The 18,756-nt window shown below is 38.0% G+C and overlaps 1 protein-coding gene across 1 annotated transcript; it reads right to left on the reverse strand.

Annotated features, from left to right (window-relative positions):
* Positions 1 to 7,094: 7,094 nt before the first annotated feature.
* On the reverse strand, positions 7,095 to 16,021 carry LOC135466055 (phospholipase A(2)-like). Its single transcript, XM_064743464.1, has 5 exons — positions 15,518 to 16,021; positions 12,822 to 12,970; positions 12,257 to 12,416; positions 10,870 to 11,010; positions 7,095 to 7,364 (listed from the first exon to the last, which is right to left on the reverse strand). The coding sequence occupies exons 1-5, from the start codon at positions 15,712 to 15,714 to the stop codon at positions 7,262 to 7,264; spliced, it is 750 nt and encodes a 249-aa protein (XP_064599534.1). The 5' UTR covers positions 15,715 to 16,021; the 3' UTR covers positions 7,095 to 7,261.
* Between the last annotated feature and the right edge of the window lie 2,735 nt (positions 16,022 to 18,756).

Genomic DNA, 18,756 nt, shown 5'->3' on the forward strand with positions numbered 1-18,756 from the left:
TGCAATCAAAGCGCAACTGAGATACATATTTTCTTATCGGCAACTAATACCCTAGCATCGTACACAATTTGAATACTGATTTCACTCAGTCGCCTAGAACATACCTTGTGTCTTTCCAACTTCATTGAAAACTGTTGACTGCTTCTCTTTGCATGAATCCGTCCTATTTTCGTACTTTATATACTTTCTCAGTGGTTTGTGTTATTACTCGTCTTGGGAATTGGGCTTGCGATTATTGACCTGTAAAGTCCTTACTGGTTGACGGCTCGTATACGAATGTCTGTTTTGAAGCATAGATTCATCATTATTAAAAACTGTTGGCTGCTTTTCTTTGCGTTAATTCGTTAATTTCGTACTTTATATGCCTTGTCATTTGATGCTTTGTATTTAAGGTCGTTTGGAAATTGATCGCCCGATGTGTCACTCGGGTTTTAATGTGATATACGAATGTCTTTTTCGACGCCTAGATTCAAAGTCAAACACTATTTTCATAAAACTTTTAATACCTTAAGTCTCTATTTTAAGAAGGTTGGCTGCAATTATAGTTAATTTTATGATACTGCCAATACTAAATATGCCAAATGTGACTACAAGACAGCATTTTGAGTAATTCTATGCTTAAGCCATGGCGCTAGGGGGAGGTTTAAGCTGTTAACATTTGAACATTCACAAGAACAGCTAGAACAGAACCCTACAACAGAACCTTATAACAGAACCTAGAACAACACCCTATAACAGATTGTCGTCTCTGCTCTATAGTTTACTCTCCACACTGTACTCTTTTACATTGTAGAATCCAATAAACTAGGGCTTGGTTTAGCACTGGACATGTTCTTTGAGGATGCCGGTAAATTGCGGGGAGATGGGGGGATATTTTTTGTGATCAATAATTGGTTTGGCCAACACTAATATTGGAACAATCAATTACAGTGCAAATGGCAAATATACAAGTGGGAGTTGTGTCTTTTTGTGACGGTGGCATCCAAACTGGCAAGTTTGTCTTCGCCAAAAGAAGAAACCTCCTTTTTCCTGTACTTAAACGCTTCGCCCGTTTGTGTACAGAAGGATAGTGTTTAAACATTTTATTATGAAATGTAGTTTTATCCTCCTGTGTGCTTTGGTGTTTTGTGAAAGGTTCATGTAAACACACGTTCCTTTCAAGCTAAATGTCACTCACTTTTATAATTTGCAGTACTCCTTTCTGTCCAAATTGAATATGTAGATTTATTAGTTTGCAAGTGCTTCAGATAACGCTCCTTGCTAACTTGTACGTTTTGTCGTGTAAGGATATCGTAATGGGTGGTCTCAATATAATTTAATAGACGTAGTTTCTGGCCTTCGGCGTAGGAGTCCGTAGTTATTGTAAAATCAGTCTAGACTTGGAGGAGGAAAGTTGTTAGAAGCAAATTACGATCGATGTATTAGAGTGATATCTTTTTTCTTCTCTTTATCAAATTCTCCGTATGTATTAAAGTAAAATGTAACTGAACTAATGCATTATGGATGCATGTGTCTATGTATGTGTGTATGTATGTATGTATGTATGTATGTATGTATGTATGTATGTATGTACATGTATGTATGTATGTATGTATGTATGTATGTATGTATGTATGTATGTATGTATGTATGTATGTATGTATGTATGTATGTATGTACATGTATGTATGTATGTATGTATGTACATGTATGTATGTATGTATGTACATGTATGTATGTATGTATGTATGTATGTATGTACATGTATGTATGTATGTATGTATGTATGTATGTATGTATGTATGTATGTATGTATGTATGTATGTATGTATGTATGTATGTATGTATGTGTGTATGTATGTATGTATGTATGTATGTATGTGTGTATGTATGTATGTATGTATGTATGTATGAATGTATGTATGTATGTATGTATGTATGTATGTATGTATGTATGTATGTATGTATGTATGTATGTATGTATGTATGTATGTATGTATGTATGTATGTATGTATGTATGTATGTATGTATGTGTGTATGTATGTATGTATGTATATATGTACGTATGTATGTCTGCTTGGGCTTTTACGTCGTACTTAGCAATTTTTCAATTATGTAAGAACTAAAATACATTATGGAATAAAAGTTTATGACTGTCACTTTTAAAGCTAATAAAGTACCATTAGAAACGAGGCCGGTTGTTCAAAATTATATCAAGAATGATATAAACAGAACTGACACATTAGTTCACACAGACTCATTTGTTGTTGTCTCCCCTGTTTAGTGTGGTTTCTGGTCGTAGAGGGCCTGGAGACGATCGGGCTGGTGGCGCTGTTAATAGCGGCTCTCTTATTGGCCGCGTATGCTTTGCTGCCTCCGCGAACCCCCTCGAGGGTGCGCTGTACAGGGGTCGCAGGGGTCGTTTTGACATTCTTGGCAGGTAAGTGAATCCTTATTCACAAAACTTAAATCCACCCTATTTGTAGATTTTGATTTTACTTCACAAAGTGAAAGTTACTTTCAAACATGTCAGTGGGAAGAAGCTCCAGGAATATTTTTAGATTTTTTCCTGTTGAATAAAATGCGGTTTGAATTGGGCGATTTTAATTTTTTTGTTTTACCACATTGCCAGTGATGTGAAACTAAGTATTTGAACTTGAAACTTTTATTTTAGTTATTCTCAACATTATTTTCGTAAGCTCACTAAAAAGTAATCCGTTAGTTTTAACAGAAAGTGTGTTGTCTGAGTGATGCTAGAATGTATACTGCTATTATAACACATTATTGTGTCATATTCAACATAATATCCTGTTAGTCTAATAGAATCTTTATGTTCAATGACTAGAATATGTTTGTTATATTGAACAGAATAATCTGTTACAATAGCAGAATATATTGTAATGTCACTCAGATACCAGACTCTCTGTTAAAATTAGCAGATTATTGTTTTGGGAGCAGTTTAAGATTGCTGCTTACTAAGTCAACTTAAGTTGAAATAACTTGTCTGAAATATCAGAAGATCGTCGATTATTGTCATCAGATATAAAATACAAAATGTAACTTTTTTCACAATGATAGGTCTATTGTATATATACCAAGTTTAATAAAACATTGACTCCTTTGCCGTGTACCGTATATAAATCATAAATATTTGACAACTATTTTACTATTCCAGCTGGAACTATCGCATGTGGCATCATTCTCATGGTGGTTAAAATGTTCCAGGAAGGTTTTAATGAGGTTCTCGGCCCTGGTACCCTCACGCTGGATTGGTCGACGAAACTGGCCATGGGAAGTGCGGTTTTGTCCTGCGCAGGCGCAATAACTCTGGCAGTTGATCTCCAAATACAGGCCGAGCTTCAGGCTCTGAGATCTTTGTAGCCGCAGTCATGTTCAGTGTACAAGGGAGACAACTGTGGCAAACTTTGTTAGGTGCAGCTGCTTAAAACAGAACTGTCTGAACTAGAAGCAAACACTCCCGTTTGGGAGACTTTAGCATTGAGTTTGCCCATTTTCCGAGTGGTGAACAGCAGAGGAGCTGCGCAAGTGAAATTACTACTGAGGGGCATTTTTATAATGAGTAACATAAAGCATGAATTGATTACTTATTGAGCAAATTATTATTAAAATCTATCAAAGATAAAGTCTTTTTGAGTGGTAACACGATTACATAATTCATAGTTCTAGACCTTTGTATTTATAAAAAGTTACCTCTTGTGAGTGTTTCTTTTATATTTCATTCCTAACCAAGAGGTGGTGCGTAGGCTTTATTATGAACAATCACACTTATTACATTTGCTTGCTGCATGGGGTGGGCCGGAAGGGAATGGGTACGAAAATTAGCCATGTGGTAATTGCGGTCATAACTTAACTGGATTTTAACTGCGACCAAGATATTTTCAGTGATGCCTACAGTGATATCGTACACACATACCTGGGACCGATTCCACAAAGCCGTTTCTGACTTAAGTCAAAATTTCAAATACGATCCGTTAAAGCTTGTTTTTCGGCATCAGAAAGTAAAATTTTGTCCATCCCATTTTTGCCTTGTGTAATCGGCTCCCGACCTATGCTGGTTAAATATTTAACACCACCTTTTCTATATTATTCAGCATGAAGGGGATAGTGCAACGACTGGTTGACCCTTATCAGTATAATGGCTTGGGCGGGCGGCTTACTTGCCTTGGGTAAAGCTTCTCAGTGACGCAGCACTAGATAAAAGAGCGGTGGAAATCCGGTCTGCAACAAGGAGGCACATTACATGCACTCTAAGGATTCCTTCGTCGTCATATGACTTAAAAATGACGTTAAACCTCAGGCACTCACTACACTCTATGTTATTCAGCAATCCGATACATCAGTCGTATTCGATAACAAAACTGCCTATAGTCAATGACACATAACAACACAAGCTCTTCGCGTGGATACGTTGGAAATTCATATTCTTGCAAGGAAAATGAAGTTAGAACACTTTTTGTAATTCATAAGGTCAAAGGCCATAAGCTCAGTTCCGACAGCAAGAACCCATTCCACGAGTGATACCATAATTATTAAAAAATCAGTGGCATGCTGGATATTAAGCGGCGTCCATCATGTTTTGACGTAGGGCGACAACCATGGACCTGTTTCACAAAACTTTTGTTGCCCGTTCAACGTCTGTTAGTAGGCTAAGGACCATATAACCTACTATCGTAAGCCGGCTACGAAAGAAAAATTACGGGGATTAAAACCCCTCGTTTCACAAACGTAAAACTGTCTAAAGCTTAGCCCGCTTACCATAAATAGTTATGTGGGCGCTTTGCAGCAATCTGATTGGCAGAGTTCGTGAGGATAATTGTTAAATTGGCTTCAAAATGTTAATAAATTAAATCCCATCTACAAATAACAGGAAAAGATGATAGGTTCTTCTTGATTTTCGTTTTGATAAAATTTACCAACGAAGGATGATACCTCTCACAACAGACAGTCGAAGCAAAACGACAACAATGGATTATTTTTGGTGGTTTGTGAGCTTTCAAAGGCCTTAATTTGCTGACAAAAGCGGATTTGTTCCTATTTTTCTCCAGTCAATAAATGAAGTTTCAACAGAGGGAAATATTTGAAACATATTTGTTTATACATTTAAGTATAACATAACGTTAATAAATCAATTTTAGTTTATCACTTGTATCGTGTGATCTCGCGGCTGTATTGATTTAGAGATCGGTGTTAGGGAATTATAGAGATGTAGCCTGTTAGTAGAGACAGTAGCGTGGGCAAAATTACTGTCTGAAGTTTGTTGGCAAAGCAAATTACTCCCAACGCTCATTGTCCAACGTTCAACTTGCTCTTGAATAATTATGACGTCACCCAAGGCAATGAGTTCCTGGTTTAGAAAGTAAGCTAATGGAGTTTAACATTATGAATTTGAAAAAGTATTCTAACTGCATTTTCTTTGTAATAATATGGACGTTCAACATCTTAAATGTAGGGTTTGGGTTGTTACGTGTCACTCACTAAAGGCAATTTTGATAGCGAGTATGACTGATTTTACAGACAGTTGAATATAGGTGACTGGCTAAAAGAAATGGGGTATTAAAAGATGGGGCCTAGCGTGGCCGAGCGGTCAGCGTGCTAGTGCAGCACAATGATTCACGAGCCTCTCCCCAATGCGATGCCGGCCTCCTCTCCAGTCGTGCGTGGAAATAAGTGTGGGTTACCCCGGACTGCTCGGTTTCCTCCCATCATAGTTCACTAATCACCAATCAAATAAATAAATCAATACATAAATAAATTACAGCCGTAATGTAATGACCAAATCAAACTGACCTCGCCGACTGTGAGACAGTTTGAATCTCGAGCTTTGTTCAAATTTCTAGGAACGTATCTGGCGTTTGAAACACAAAGGTAAACATTTTGTTACATTGATTAATATCACACAAAATGACACATAAATCGAGCAATCAAACAACGAAGCAGTACGTCAGTTATTTAGTTGACAACACACCTTACCAAAGAATGAATATAAGAGTCAGCCGATTCACGTATTTTTGCGCACTTATATGTATTATGTATTTAGGTAGTATTAAACAGGGTGTCTGGAGGAATATTAGGGGATAAAGGGGACCATGTAGTTAGATCTGTAACTCCTTAGCCAAGGAGAAGACATTGGTTCCGGCTATCTTATACGTCACTGATTTGATTTACACAGCACGTTTTGGTGGCTAACATGTGGCAGTAGACACTTCCTCCAGGCAATGAAGAAGCTAGGGCCCAGCTGCATAGCCTCAGACTTCTACTAATTTTCCAAAACGTTTAGTACTGTTTCTCAGCTCCAAACATTCCATGATTGGAGCCTAACTTCACCATCCTGTGAGAGAGCAGGCTTAAAAACTTGACTTAGATTGGCTCTCAAAATCTGTTTCTTCTATGCCAGCAGCTGGGAATGGTATACCAAGTAACGCCAAGGGACGTCACTCACAGCCTCGACACTACCTGACACCTTGGGCCCTACCGGAAAGAATTTTGAGCTTGCGTCAATAAAACTCATAACTCCCGAAAGACCATTTCCATTATTTTCATACCAAGCATGCGCCCGTACTCAAACAATTGCACGCTGGTTTGCGAAAAAAGGACCTTACACCTTAAAATGCACACAAATACATTTTCCTCCAAAAAAACGGAAGTTGTAATAGGGCCGCACCGAATTACGTCCCTTCACACCACTTTGCCGTATACATAGATTCTACCAAAGCTAAAAAACATTGACTTCATTTACGATCTCTCAACATTTCTGCGAGGTTCAACTTCTCGTAATTTCACGTCTCCAAAAAACAATCTCGCGTTGCGTCATAGTCGCTGTTCAAAGCAGATCTACCGGGTCCTGAATCCACATGACTAGGCTGTTTGCTTTAGTCGAACATGGCGGCGCCCATGTATTTCTATTTATACTCTGTTTTGGGAATAAAATCTACTCGCTCACAAAATGAACTATCAAATAACGAATGGGCTCAGCAGTCACACATGTGTGGAACATGTTTTGAGGTGGCGTCGAGAGTGATTTTGAGGTGGCGTCGAGAGTGATTTTGAGGTGGCGTCTTGTCCTTGAGGCAACAGAAACCAGAATATCATTTGATAGTTTTGTTTTCTTTTAATATTTACGAAGTTCTGTACAATGGTAAATATACATTCGAGGCTCCAACAGGGAGGTTGAGATACAGGTATTTTATGCGAACTTAAACTTCTGAGTAGTTAAGCCGGACGGAGGCTACGACTGAACGCTGTCTGGAAACAGAAAGTCGCTTATTGCAGAAGATACACATATTGATAATCTTTATTAAAGTCTACAAGAGTCCATTTCTTCGGCACGGAATAATTCGGGGAACACTTCTTCCAGAACCAATACCTGCCAAAGTAAAAGTGAATAACACTTAATAAAATAAATTAAAATGTTTAAAATGTGTGAAGTGGAATCTGCAAGCACAAGACTTTCTAGATTAAATACCTCTATAAGGCTAATATCAGAAATGTATTGGATTGTATAAAACATAAACACGTATACATCCAATATGGCGGTTTATTCCTCGAAGCGTATATATATATATATATATATATATATATATATATATATATATATATATATATATATATATATATATATATATATATATATATATATATATATATATATATATCCCCTGCAGCCCCAGTGTAAGCGAAATCAGACACGATGATTTATGTACTTATATGATCGGTGTTTTACGCCATACTCAAGAGTATGATAGCATTCACTGATAGCAGCCCCCAGTGTAGATCGCATCGAATGGGATTCCCCAATATTTGTATGAATATGGTCTATAGCTTATGACCTAAATTAGGCTAACATAGTATTCTCCCTTAAATAGATGAACAAAGCCTATACCAACAAGTCTATTACGTGTTGTTAACAGGGCACACAACACAGTCCTCGTTGCTCTGGTTTTACTCTCCATGCTGTAAGTATTTTACTTTATCGTTTACATAGTGGCTGAAGTGGCAGATTTTCATCACTACGCCTAATCACTCCTATTCAAAATTTATAGCTGGTTCTGAATGACATCAGTTGTTGAGGTATCAGTCTAACGCCGAATTTACGGATAGAATAATTAATGAAATTTGAATGAATGAAGTCTGACATCTTCCCAAGAAATCTGAAGTCACATCATGCTTAGAAGGTCATGCTAATTATTAAACTCCTTGGAACACAAAGATGCACATCGTAACACTTCTTTGGTGCTACAATGCAGTTTTACTTTTATCCCATGGTATCCAAATTCCGTGATATATTGCAGCTGAAGGGGATAGTGCAACGACTGGCTAATCCGTATCAGTATAATGGCTCGGGCGGGGCGGCTTACTTGCCTTCATTAAGGCGTCCCAGTGAAGCAGTACTAGATAAAAGAGCGGTGGAAATCCGTCCTGCAACAAGGAGGCACATTACACGTACATGCACCCTAAGCATTCCTTCGTCGTCATATGACTGAAAAATTGTTTAGTGCAACGTTAAACCCAAAGCACTCACTCCCTCTAATGTTGGTATCTGAAACAAGTTTTGCCTTACGATTTGTACGGTGAATAAAAGGACAATGTCTTTAATTGACACTTATTACCTAGTTAAACTGATAAATAGGTGCACGAATTCTCGATGTAATTATAGGATATGCTGTTAGCTGAAACAAATATCGTTAAGCTTTCATTGGAAGAATACTGTATATAATCTGCACCGATTACAATAATGTGCGAGCAATGCGCTAGCAGGCATGAAATATTATGACGAATGTAGAGTTCCTCTATAACTGCATGAACCAACACCGTAATTCGTTATAGCTTACTACTCCCTGTCTAGTCACCAAATATATGGAAAAACTTTGGGTTCAAGTAATCATCTTTTCATTATGAGACGAATTCCTGCAGGAAAACACATCAAAATAGCATAATCTGATTTTGACCCTACTTTGTCTTTTAATAAAACTTAAAATATAAATCGCATCACTCCAATTTTTCACACATATGTTCTTCAGTAATTGTACTTCACATACAAGTAAGTTTTACTTGTTTTTCTACATAAAAAAATTACAACTCACTGCTGCACCGAAGTGAGAGGACTTCTTAATTATTTGCAAGGGGTCCTTTCTCCTACTGCATAAATAACTAAATGTTTAATTTTGTCTTCCTCCAAGTTTGTCAAGCAATTGATCTGGTTTTATCAAGCAATTGATCTGATTTTGTTAAGAAATTGACCTGGTTTTGTCAAGCAATTGATCTGGTTTTCTTAAACAATTGATCTGTTTTTTTTGGTGAGCAAGTGATCTGGTTTTGTCAAACAATTGATCCAGTTTCGTCAAGTAGCTCATCTATTTTATCAGGCAATTCCTCCAGCATTGTCAATTAGTTCATATAGTGTTGTCCTACAGTTCATCAACATGCATTCATTTATGCATTTATGTACTATCGATTCGCATATTTTCTTTCATTTTATCTTTTATTTATTTAGCTTTGTGGAAAACTATTGTCGACACAAGAGCATATGCCAAGGCCCATACCCTGTACAGAATTGCGGATATCTGTCTTTGTCGACACAAGAGCATATGCTGTGGCCTGTAACCTGTAAAGAATTGTGGAAACCTGTCTTTGTCAACACAAGAGCATATGCCAAGGCCCATACCCTGTACAGAATTGTGGATATCTGTCTTTGTCAACACTAGAGCATATTCCGAGGCCTATACCCTGTACAGAATTGTGGGTATCTGTATTTGTCGATACAAGAGCATATGGCGAGCCCTATACCTTTACAGAATTGTGGACACAAGAGCATATGCCGATGGCCCATATCCTGTATAAAATTGTGGATACCTGTATTTGTCGACACAACGTTGTATATCAGTAGCTGCACATCATTTGTGGACACAATATCGTATATGTCAATACCTATACCCTTTGCAGATTTCTGGACATATTTGGACAAAATAGCGTATGTCAGTATCTACCGTGTTCAGACACCTTTTGTTGACATAAAAATATATGTCAGTATCTACCGTGTACAGATATGTGGACATCTTTTGTTGACATGAAAATCTATGCCAGTATGTTCTGTGTACAGATTTGTGGACATCTTTTGTTGACATGAAAGCGTATGTCAGTACCGACCGTATACAGATTTGTGAACATCTTTGGTTGACATGAAAGCGTATGACAGTACCTACCGTGTACAGATGTGTGGACATCCTTTGTTTACCTGAAAGCGTATGTCAGTACGCAACGTGTACAGAATTGTGGGCATCTTTTGTTTACCTGAAAGGGTATGTCAGTACATATCGTGTACAGAATAGTGAGCATCTTTTATTGCCATCAAAATGTATGTCAGTTCCTACCGTGTACAGATGTGTGGACATCTTTTGTTTACCTAAAGCGTATGTCAGTACATATCGTGTACAGAATTGTGGGCATCTTTTATTGCCATCAAAATGTATGTCAGTTCCTACCGTGTACAGATGTGTGGACATCTTATGTTTACCTGAAAGCGTATGTCAGTACATATCGTGTACAGAATTGTGGGCATCTTTTATTGCCATCAAAATGTATGTCAGTTCCTACCGTGTACAGATGTGTGGACATCTTTTGTTTACCTAAAGCGTATGTCAGTACATATCGTGTACAGAATTGTGGGCATCTTTTGTTTACCTAAAGCGTATGTCAGTTCCTACCGTGTACAGATTTGTGAACATCTTTTGATTACATAAAAGCGTATGTCAGTACCTACCGTGTAGAAATTTGTGGACATCTTTTGCTGACATGAAAATATATGTGAGTACGTACCGTGTACAGATTCGTGGATATCTTTTGTTTACATAAATGAGTGTGTCAGTACCTACCCTGTGCAGCTTTGTGGATGTTTTATGTCCAGACATTTCAAGGACACCACATTGAAGTAAATAAAATGGACGATGTTTGAGGCGTCAGAATTTGCATCCTTGAGGCAGGCGTAAAAGGTCTTATCACAAACGCACGCTGAGCTGCAAAGATTACATTAAAGTATGACAATGATGAACCAAAAACCAATTTACAAACCTTAGGAAAGATGGTACAAATTGCTAATCATATGACACCACTATGACATTAAGTTATTTATTTATTTATTTATTTATATGATTGGTGTTTTATGCCGTACTCAAGAATATTTTAGTTAAACCAGCGCGGCTGGCGTTATGGTGGGAGGAAGCCGGACAGAGCTCGGGGGAAACCCACCCATGTCCCAGTCTTGATACATGGGGTACATGGGGTACATGGGGCTTGGACGTTTGGTACGGAGTAATGAAAATATGCAGGGATTTAGACTTTACACACGTTAAATGATAAGTAAACAAAGAATAACAGAAACTTAATATGAACGAAGGCCGTGAAAAGTACCTATCAGGCTTGTAATCACTATAGTTATAGCATACGTTATGCATTGTGTTCCACGTACCCTGTGTATACCTGTTACTTGTCAACCATACTTTAAAGGAGGAAATAGGTCTATATCAACTGAACAAAGCTCATAGGACAGGTTGTCAGAAGTTAGTTGTAAATATTGTCGGCAGGGTTTCTGGGTCAGGAGAAGAGGACATGTCAAATAATTTACGTACTGAGGGTATTTGAGGCCGCCTCGTGGTATAGTCCGAACACTTTTAAGGATAAATATGCTCTAAATGAGGTTTTCACGCATACCTAATAAATATATATATATATCCATATAATATATCCATAAATAATGGCCCAAATTCATATTAAACTCACTTTTTTGGGTATATTTATTTATTTATTTGATATAAACTGTGGACCGCATTAGTGAGAGGCACCTGGGTCATTGTGTGATAATTCCCTCGGCCACGGATGCACCTGTTTGGGTATAAACATTAAATTTAAATTTGGGGATAATGTACGATAATTTTTAGGATGGTTTTACATACTGTAATGTACAGTATATATTTTGAGAGTCCGCATTGGACGGGGGACAGGCGGGTGGTTGACTCGTACCAGTATAATGGGTCAGGTGGGGCAACTTACTTGCCTTCGGTAATGCACCGTAAGGATTCCTTCGTCGTCATATGGCTGAAAAACTGTTAAGTACGACGTTAAACCCCAAAACACTCACTCACCGGCATTAGGCGGGGGTATACAAGGTATACAAGGGATCTATATCCACGTGGCTACGTGCACTATTTTAAGGCATGTATGTTCACATCAGGCAGTCTGCAGTATCTGAGGATATGTACTTACACACTATACTCGCCATCGTTATATACCCCGTATTTCGTCTTTTTAGCAGATATGGATATAGAGCAGTGGTCATGAGCCCTACAGCAGCGGTCAGTGGACTTGTGCGTTCCTAAATCACCGTAGGATTTGGCAATATCACCAGCCCCACACCATTTTGTACCTGTTAATTATACTGGCCATTCTCAGCTTTACGATGTCGGGGAAGGGCATCAGCTAAGACATAAAATAAGACTCTGGGTACGGCAGTATGTAAGGTATGAAGTAAGACGTTAGGTGAGGCATAAAGAGGGCGTTGAAAAAAGGTGTCGCAAATACTAATTTAGTGTAGACGAAAGATCGTTGAAATTAAGGGGTTAAACGTTTGGGAGCTTGAGAAGTGCTTAAATGAAAGAGGTGTCATTTGTGTTTATGGAACAGTGTGAGACAGCTGATCAGTAAATTAATGTAAACAAAAGTTGTCTAATATTGATGTAACATGATATATTAAGACTGATTTTACCTTTAATTAACGATAAAAGAGAAACTCAACTGTTGACGGTTTATTTGTTCCCAATTGTGAACTCACCTGGGAAAATAAACCGCTTCCGGCGGACGGATCTGGTCATGTGAGGATCCATCGCTGAACAGCGCTCCACAAGCGCGTGAAATCTGTCCCGGTCCACGAGGAACTGATTCTCGCGTGGAATCATGATTAGCACACGCTCAGCTGACAGCCTAAAACAGATTCAACACTAATATAAACACTGCGAAAAGGGTCACATTTGGTAGTCCTGCGAGGTGAAAAATGTTTTAAGCCAGCTCATCAGTTTTGCTACTTGATATTTCAATGTGTCTATTCATCGGATTTTTTTTTTTACAAAGTTTGTGAAACTGGACCATCAAAATCATTTCGCATCAAAAATCATGTCATCACTGACCACTGATTGTGATTGTATATTTGTATTATATTATTTGTCAGAATATTTTAAAATTATTTTATTGCTTTCCTTCCACCATAATGCTGGCTGCCGTTGCATAAGTGAAATATTCTTGAGTACGACCTAAAACGCTGAAACAAATAAATAAAGATTTTTTTGGGCTTAGTAAAGTTCTAGTTTTTAGTTCTAGTAAAACTGATCAATTTATGAATATTATAGTTATACATGTAGATATATACAATTTTTTTTTTACAGTTGACACATTCTCATGCCGTGTCAGACAAAATAATCCGCTTTTCATTGGACAACAATGCTCACATGGGGTACAGACATATTCTCGAATCATACAGACGACGTCAAATATGTCTGCTGAGTGGGTTATCTCCCCTTTGTTGCGCTGTGTTATGTCACTTCGCTAAAGCGATTGACATATACATCGGTCTTCTGCACTGAATTCATGGGTCTCTGCAGGATAAATTCGCTACATGGTTACTCAGTGATAAGAGGCGCAAATACATGGTGTCAATACCCCTCATATTGGGCGAGGCGCGATAAAAGGCGCAAATATATAGTGTCAATACCCCGACGCGCAATATGAAGATTACTGACACTATATATTTGCCTATTCAATCACTGAGTAACCATTAAACTAATAACACGGATCAAGGAAGAAGGAAGTTGTAGATGCAAACACGGATTAGCAAACAATATTTCATAGAATACATGGTCGTTAAAATAGACTTTTTGAAACCATGAAAATGAAAGGAACTCAACTTTTTAGTTATAGAGTTCACGTCACTGAAGCCTTTCTGTAAATAGGCGTTTTAGCGACTGTGTGGGTAAAGTTTGATTCGGCGATAGTCTATTTCAGAGAAACGAATAAGGTGTTCTTTACCTGTACCATTGACAACAATTCTTTTCTGGTGACAGGTCATTATGTACCTATATGGAGGTGTGTCATTCGTGTTCATGATAGAGCGACGGGTAAGCACTTTATCATTTATGTTTGAATAATGGAGCCAATTCAAGTGCAAAAAAAAAACTTTCGGGAAGCATTCAAACATGTAACAAAATAAGCAAATATAGGAGTCAATTATGTCTACTCTATTGACAAAAACCACCACCCACTCAAAAATCAACATATGTAAGCTGCCAGAGAACAAGTTATTTATATGACGTTTTGAAACTTACGTCCTGTCCTAAAACCTCAAAACAATCAACTTGCACAAAAGTGATCAAAGTGTAACCACCCTCTTAAAAATTTTTTATGTTTTCATCAGTGTTTGAACGATTGTGAGAATCATCTGAGCTATGACTACTATTTACAGTTATCATTTATTTTTTTCAATGAAAATTTGATTCATAATCAACGCTTGCTAGGATAGCATGAACCTCTTTTCATTGCGTGTAAATTAATATCTTACTCCAACACTGATACTTCAGCAAAAATGCTCTTGGCCTCCGTGACCGAGGTGGTTAACGTGCCAGCGAGGGGCAATACCCAGGAGCATCTCATCAATGCGCTCGCTGTGAGTTCAAGTCCAGCGCATACTGGCTTCCAATCCGGTCGTACGTTGGAATGTTTGGCAGTGTCTGCTGATGATCGTGGGTTTTCCCCCTCTCTGCTCGATTTCCTCCCATCTTACTTCTGGCCACCGTCGTGAAATATTCTTGAGTACGACGCAAAACACCAATCAAACAAATCAAATAAAAAATGTTGCTCTAGTATAATGAGATGCCATCTACGTCCAAGTCTATATCATAAATAACAGTTATCTCATATCTTCAATCACGCTGTCTCATGGCATTTGCTGTTAGGTATCTTGGTAACCGGTGACTACAAACCTTAGGTTATAGATCAAAGATGTAACCAGAACAAACGTCAAAAAAACAGAACAAACGGTAAAGACAGAACAAACGGCAAAAACCGGAACAAACGGCAAATCAAATTGTCTTGGGTTAAATTAATGTTGCACTGAAGACACCGAAGAAATAATACAGATTATGTATAATACAGAAGAAGAAATTAGATTTGAAATTGTAAAATAGAGTGGTTAAACTTTGCACCATAACAATTACTAACCATCAAAGAACCGTGATTTTTGAAACATTTCTTTGATAAAATACTGAGGAGTTCTTGCCGACTGATTCGGCTATAGGTTTGGTCTCAGTATAAGCAATCAGCCCCAGGCCTGATGAGTAGTGTTGCAAGTCAAATGCGGTATATATAACCGCATATAAATGAAGAACATTCACCAGTCAAATAAATAAATACATTTCAATATTTTTGATATGAGCCTTTGATAGCTCATGGAACTATCCAGTTATGTATATTTTTTCTTACCGGTCGCCATAGACTTGACACTTGTACAGCTGACCGCTGGAATTGTACATTCTTTCCAACAATCTTCCCTCTTGTGTATAATGTGCTGTCCACGTCAAAGAGGTCGCTGGATGTCCAGCAAAACAGCTTTCAGATTGCAGGATGATTCCAATCACCACGCAGACTAGAAAAATGACTGTGCTGCCAAGGCCCGCCATCTTGAAGTAAATTCCAAAAGCGCAACAAATATCTGCCGACGATCGAGCAGATGTGAGTTCCACACACACACAATGAATAACTAAACTTCAGCCCCGTATATGTACGCTCTAGTAGTATCCGGGAGTTGAGAGTGTACTACACAAAGGGTACACACATTAAAAAGCTATTCAGTCAGGGCAGGACGTATTTTGGTCATCTTAACGACATGGGCTGAATTCTGAAGGAGCTGGTTAAGAAACGTCCTAACATAAAGATATCTGACTGTAAATTATGAAGACATCAAGTTGTCTTTCACCACTGCATGGGCGTCAAAATACAGGATGGTTAGCTGTACTTCGGCTGATTATGTTATGTATTCACGAGAAACCAAATTGTATTCAGATGACACACTTTCAGAGTTTTCAGAGCGTTACATCCTGATTCTTTGTCAATACAGACTAAAGACGGCAATAAAACAAAGAATTCCTGGATTTTTCAGCATTGTACTACCTTCCTGGTTTACGCGAACACCCAGTACAACACTATATAGCCTTCAGTTTTCATTCTGCGACACGACTGGTTTTCATTTTGTGTTCTGTCCACACAATTCAAACAATGGTGACGTGCGTATACAAATATGTTTCAAACGTAAATGGTAATTAGAAGCTTATTTTCAGTTCAATTTGCAGTACTTACAGGATAAGCCATCTGGCTCCTTACATAAAGTAACTATAAATACAAACGCTCTAGCAAAAGAATACTAAGTAATTCCAAACAACTACAGTATCTAAACCACTACATGTTAGCCAGAAAAGTACTTTTACTCGTCAAACCATAAAAAAAGCTTTTGCTAAACTTCTTACACTGTTCTTTGTTCTAATGTTCAAATACACTCATATCTGGCAAATGTTTAAATTACAACATTTTCTAAGAGTTAAAATGATGCAACATGTCACACATACTGTTAAGTTTGGCTGCTGCTTAATAATTGTTTGTAAGCTGTGTCTTGTAATTTTAGGTTTTGCTGATTTTTAACCTTTGTGAGGAGCATAAGACATATAAAAGTGTTAAATTGACATAATACAGCGATAGATTATAACGTTTTGTTAGTCATTTTGAAAAGTGTTGACTTTAACATTTTAGAAAATGTTAGCCTGCAACATCATCAATACACTTCAGACTTTTCATTCCCTAACCTTCCCAAAATATTGGGGCAAAGATTAACATTATTAAATTTATGTGTACTATTTCTGATTAAGCGTGTGAGAACAGTAAATATTCTTAAATAGGGCAAAGTTAAAAACATTTTTTTTTACATTTTTTCCATACTGAATACACGTCAGCACAACGGGCAGTAGTAGTAATGCAGTTGAGGTTGAGCCTATGATATACATGTATATTTGGCACAGTCGATAATTACGGGGGGCGTATTTTCGGTCTTGATCGTTATCGTCAGTCAGCTCAATGTAGCTCTGTGGTATTGGCAGCACTGGCATTCACAAACACAAAAGTATTGTATGTAAGATCTGACAGGCTATACCGTGTTTTATAAGAGTAATTTGATAATAATGAAGTTGACATCATCACCTAAATGTGACCACTCTATTTCAAATGATATAAATGGTACAAAGTGATTTTTGTGGTAATACCTCGAATTTACTACTGTCATTGAACCCTACGTACCACTATGAGTCTAAAGCTCTTTATAGGTTATTTGATACACTGTATTTATTTATCTATTTGATTGGTGTTTTACGTCGTACTCAAGAATATTTCACTTATACGACGGCGGCCAGCATTATGGTGGGTGGAAACCGGGCAGAGCCCGGGGGAAACCCACGACCATCCGCAGGTTGCTGGCAGACCTTCCCACTTAGGGCCGGAGAGGAAGCCAGCATGAGCTGGACTTGAACTCACAGCGACCGCATTGGTGAGAGAATCCTTGGTCATTACGGTGCGCTAGCGCGCTAACCAACTGAGCCACGGAGGCCCCTGATACACTGTAGGTGATAATCATAAATACGTGTAAATATGGGGCCGTATGCCTTTTGCTACCCTAAAAATTCAGTAATATTGCGATACGTTAGTTGGGGGCTCAAATCCAGTTGGTTTGTCTAATACACGAAGAAGAACTGCGGTTTATTAGTAAGTTCTTGGGTATGACAGTGATTTCAATCGCGATCAGATAAATACATGTAAATAAATCTATGTAGCATTATGTATTCTATCGAGTAGCCGCCTACCAATGCGGTCGCTGTGGGTTCAAGTCCAGCTCAAGCTGGCTTCCTGTCCGGCGGTAGGTGGGAAGGTCTGCCAGCAACCTGTGGATGATCGTGGGTGTCCCCAGGGCTCTGCCCGGTTTTCTCCCACCATAATGCTGGTCACCGCATATCAGATATGGATAGCTGTTATCAATAAATGCAAATGCACAAGTACAAAGACTTTTGCAGATTTGTAACTCCATAACATTTGTAAGGACACCATAATAGTCACAGACAAAAACGTCTGGTCAATATTTCCCTTCGTAACTACTTAACGGAAAAGAAGTTTCAGAATATATACACAGATTATACATTATTAAACCTAATCTGCTCTAGGCCTATATTGTTAACTTTCTGGCCTGATTCACTGGAAATACAACATTTTACATGCATAAATTTTGGTTAAGCAACGCTTGCGTTAGATAAAGCTTCTCCAAACTCCTAGAACCTGGACTGTTAAAAGGATATAGAATGTTAAAGGGATACAGAATGTTAAAGGGATACAGAATCGACACTGATTGACTGACAGTAGAGATAAGGTTTCATGGGTTAAACCCTGCAGCCTTGATCACGCTTGAATAAATATGCCATACCTAAAATTGAGCTTAGGCCAGGCATAGCATGGACTTGCCTATCTTTCACGCCAGCCAATCAGAATCGATTTAGAATCCCTTAAAGTCACTCATATTCACGTGGTTTGCCAAAAATACCCTCTGGGGTCGAATGTGATGACGAAGCAACTTTTACTTTTCATGTTTTTTTTTTTCAAAGGAAAATCTCATTTCTGTATGAATCGAATTT

This window comes from Liolophura sinensis, chromosome 5 (assembly GCF_032854445.1).
Source record: "Liolophura sinensis isolate JHLJ2023 chromosome 5, CUHK_Ljap_v2, whole genome shotgun sequence".
Lineage (NCBI taxonomy): Eukaryota > Metazoa > Mollusca > Polyplacophora > Chitonida > Chitonidae > Liolophura > Liolophura sinensis.

What these genes read in the sequence shown, in the direction of transcription:
- LOC135466055 (XM_064743464.1), bottom strand. Translation starts at nt 15,714, where the DNA reads ATGGCGGGCCTTGGCAGCACAGTCATTTTTCTAGTCTGCGTGGTGATT. An exon ending in TGTCAAGTCTATGGCGACCG is followed by an intron (nt 12,971 to 15,517) that starts GTAAGAAAAAAT and finishes AATCTGTTTTAG; the next exon opens with GCTGTCAGCTGAGCGTGTGC. An exon ending in AACGATGGCGAGTATAGTGT is followed by an intron (nt 11,011 to 12,256) that starts GTAAGTACATAT and finishes TAATCTTTGCAG; the next exon opens with CTCAGCGTGCGTTTGTGATA.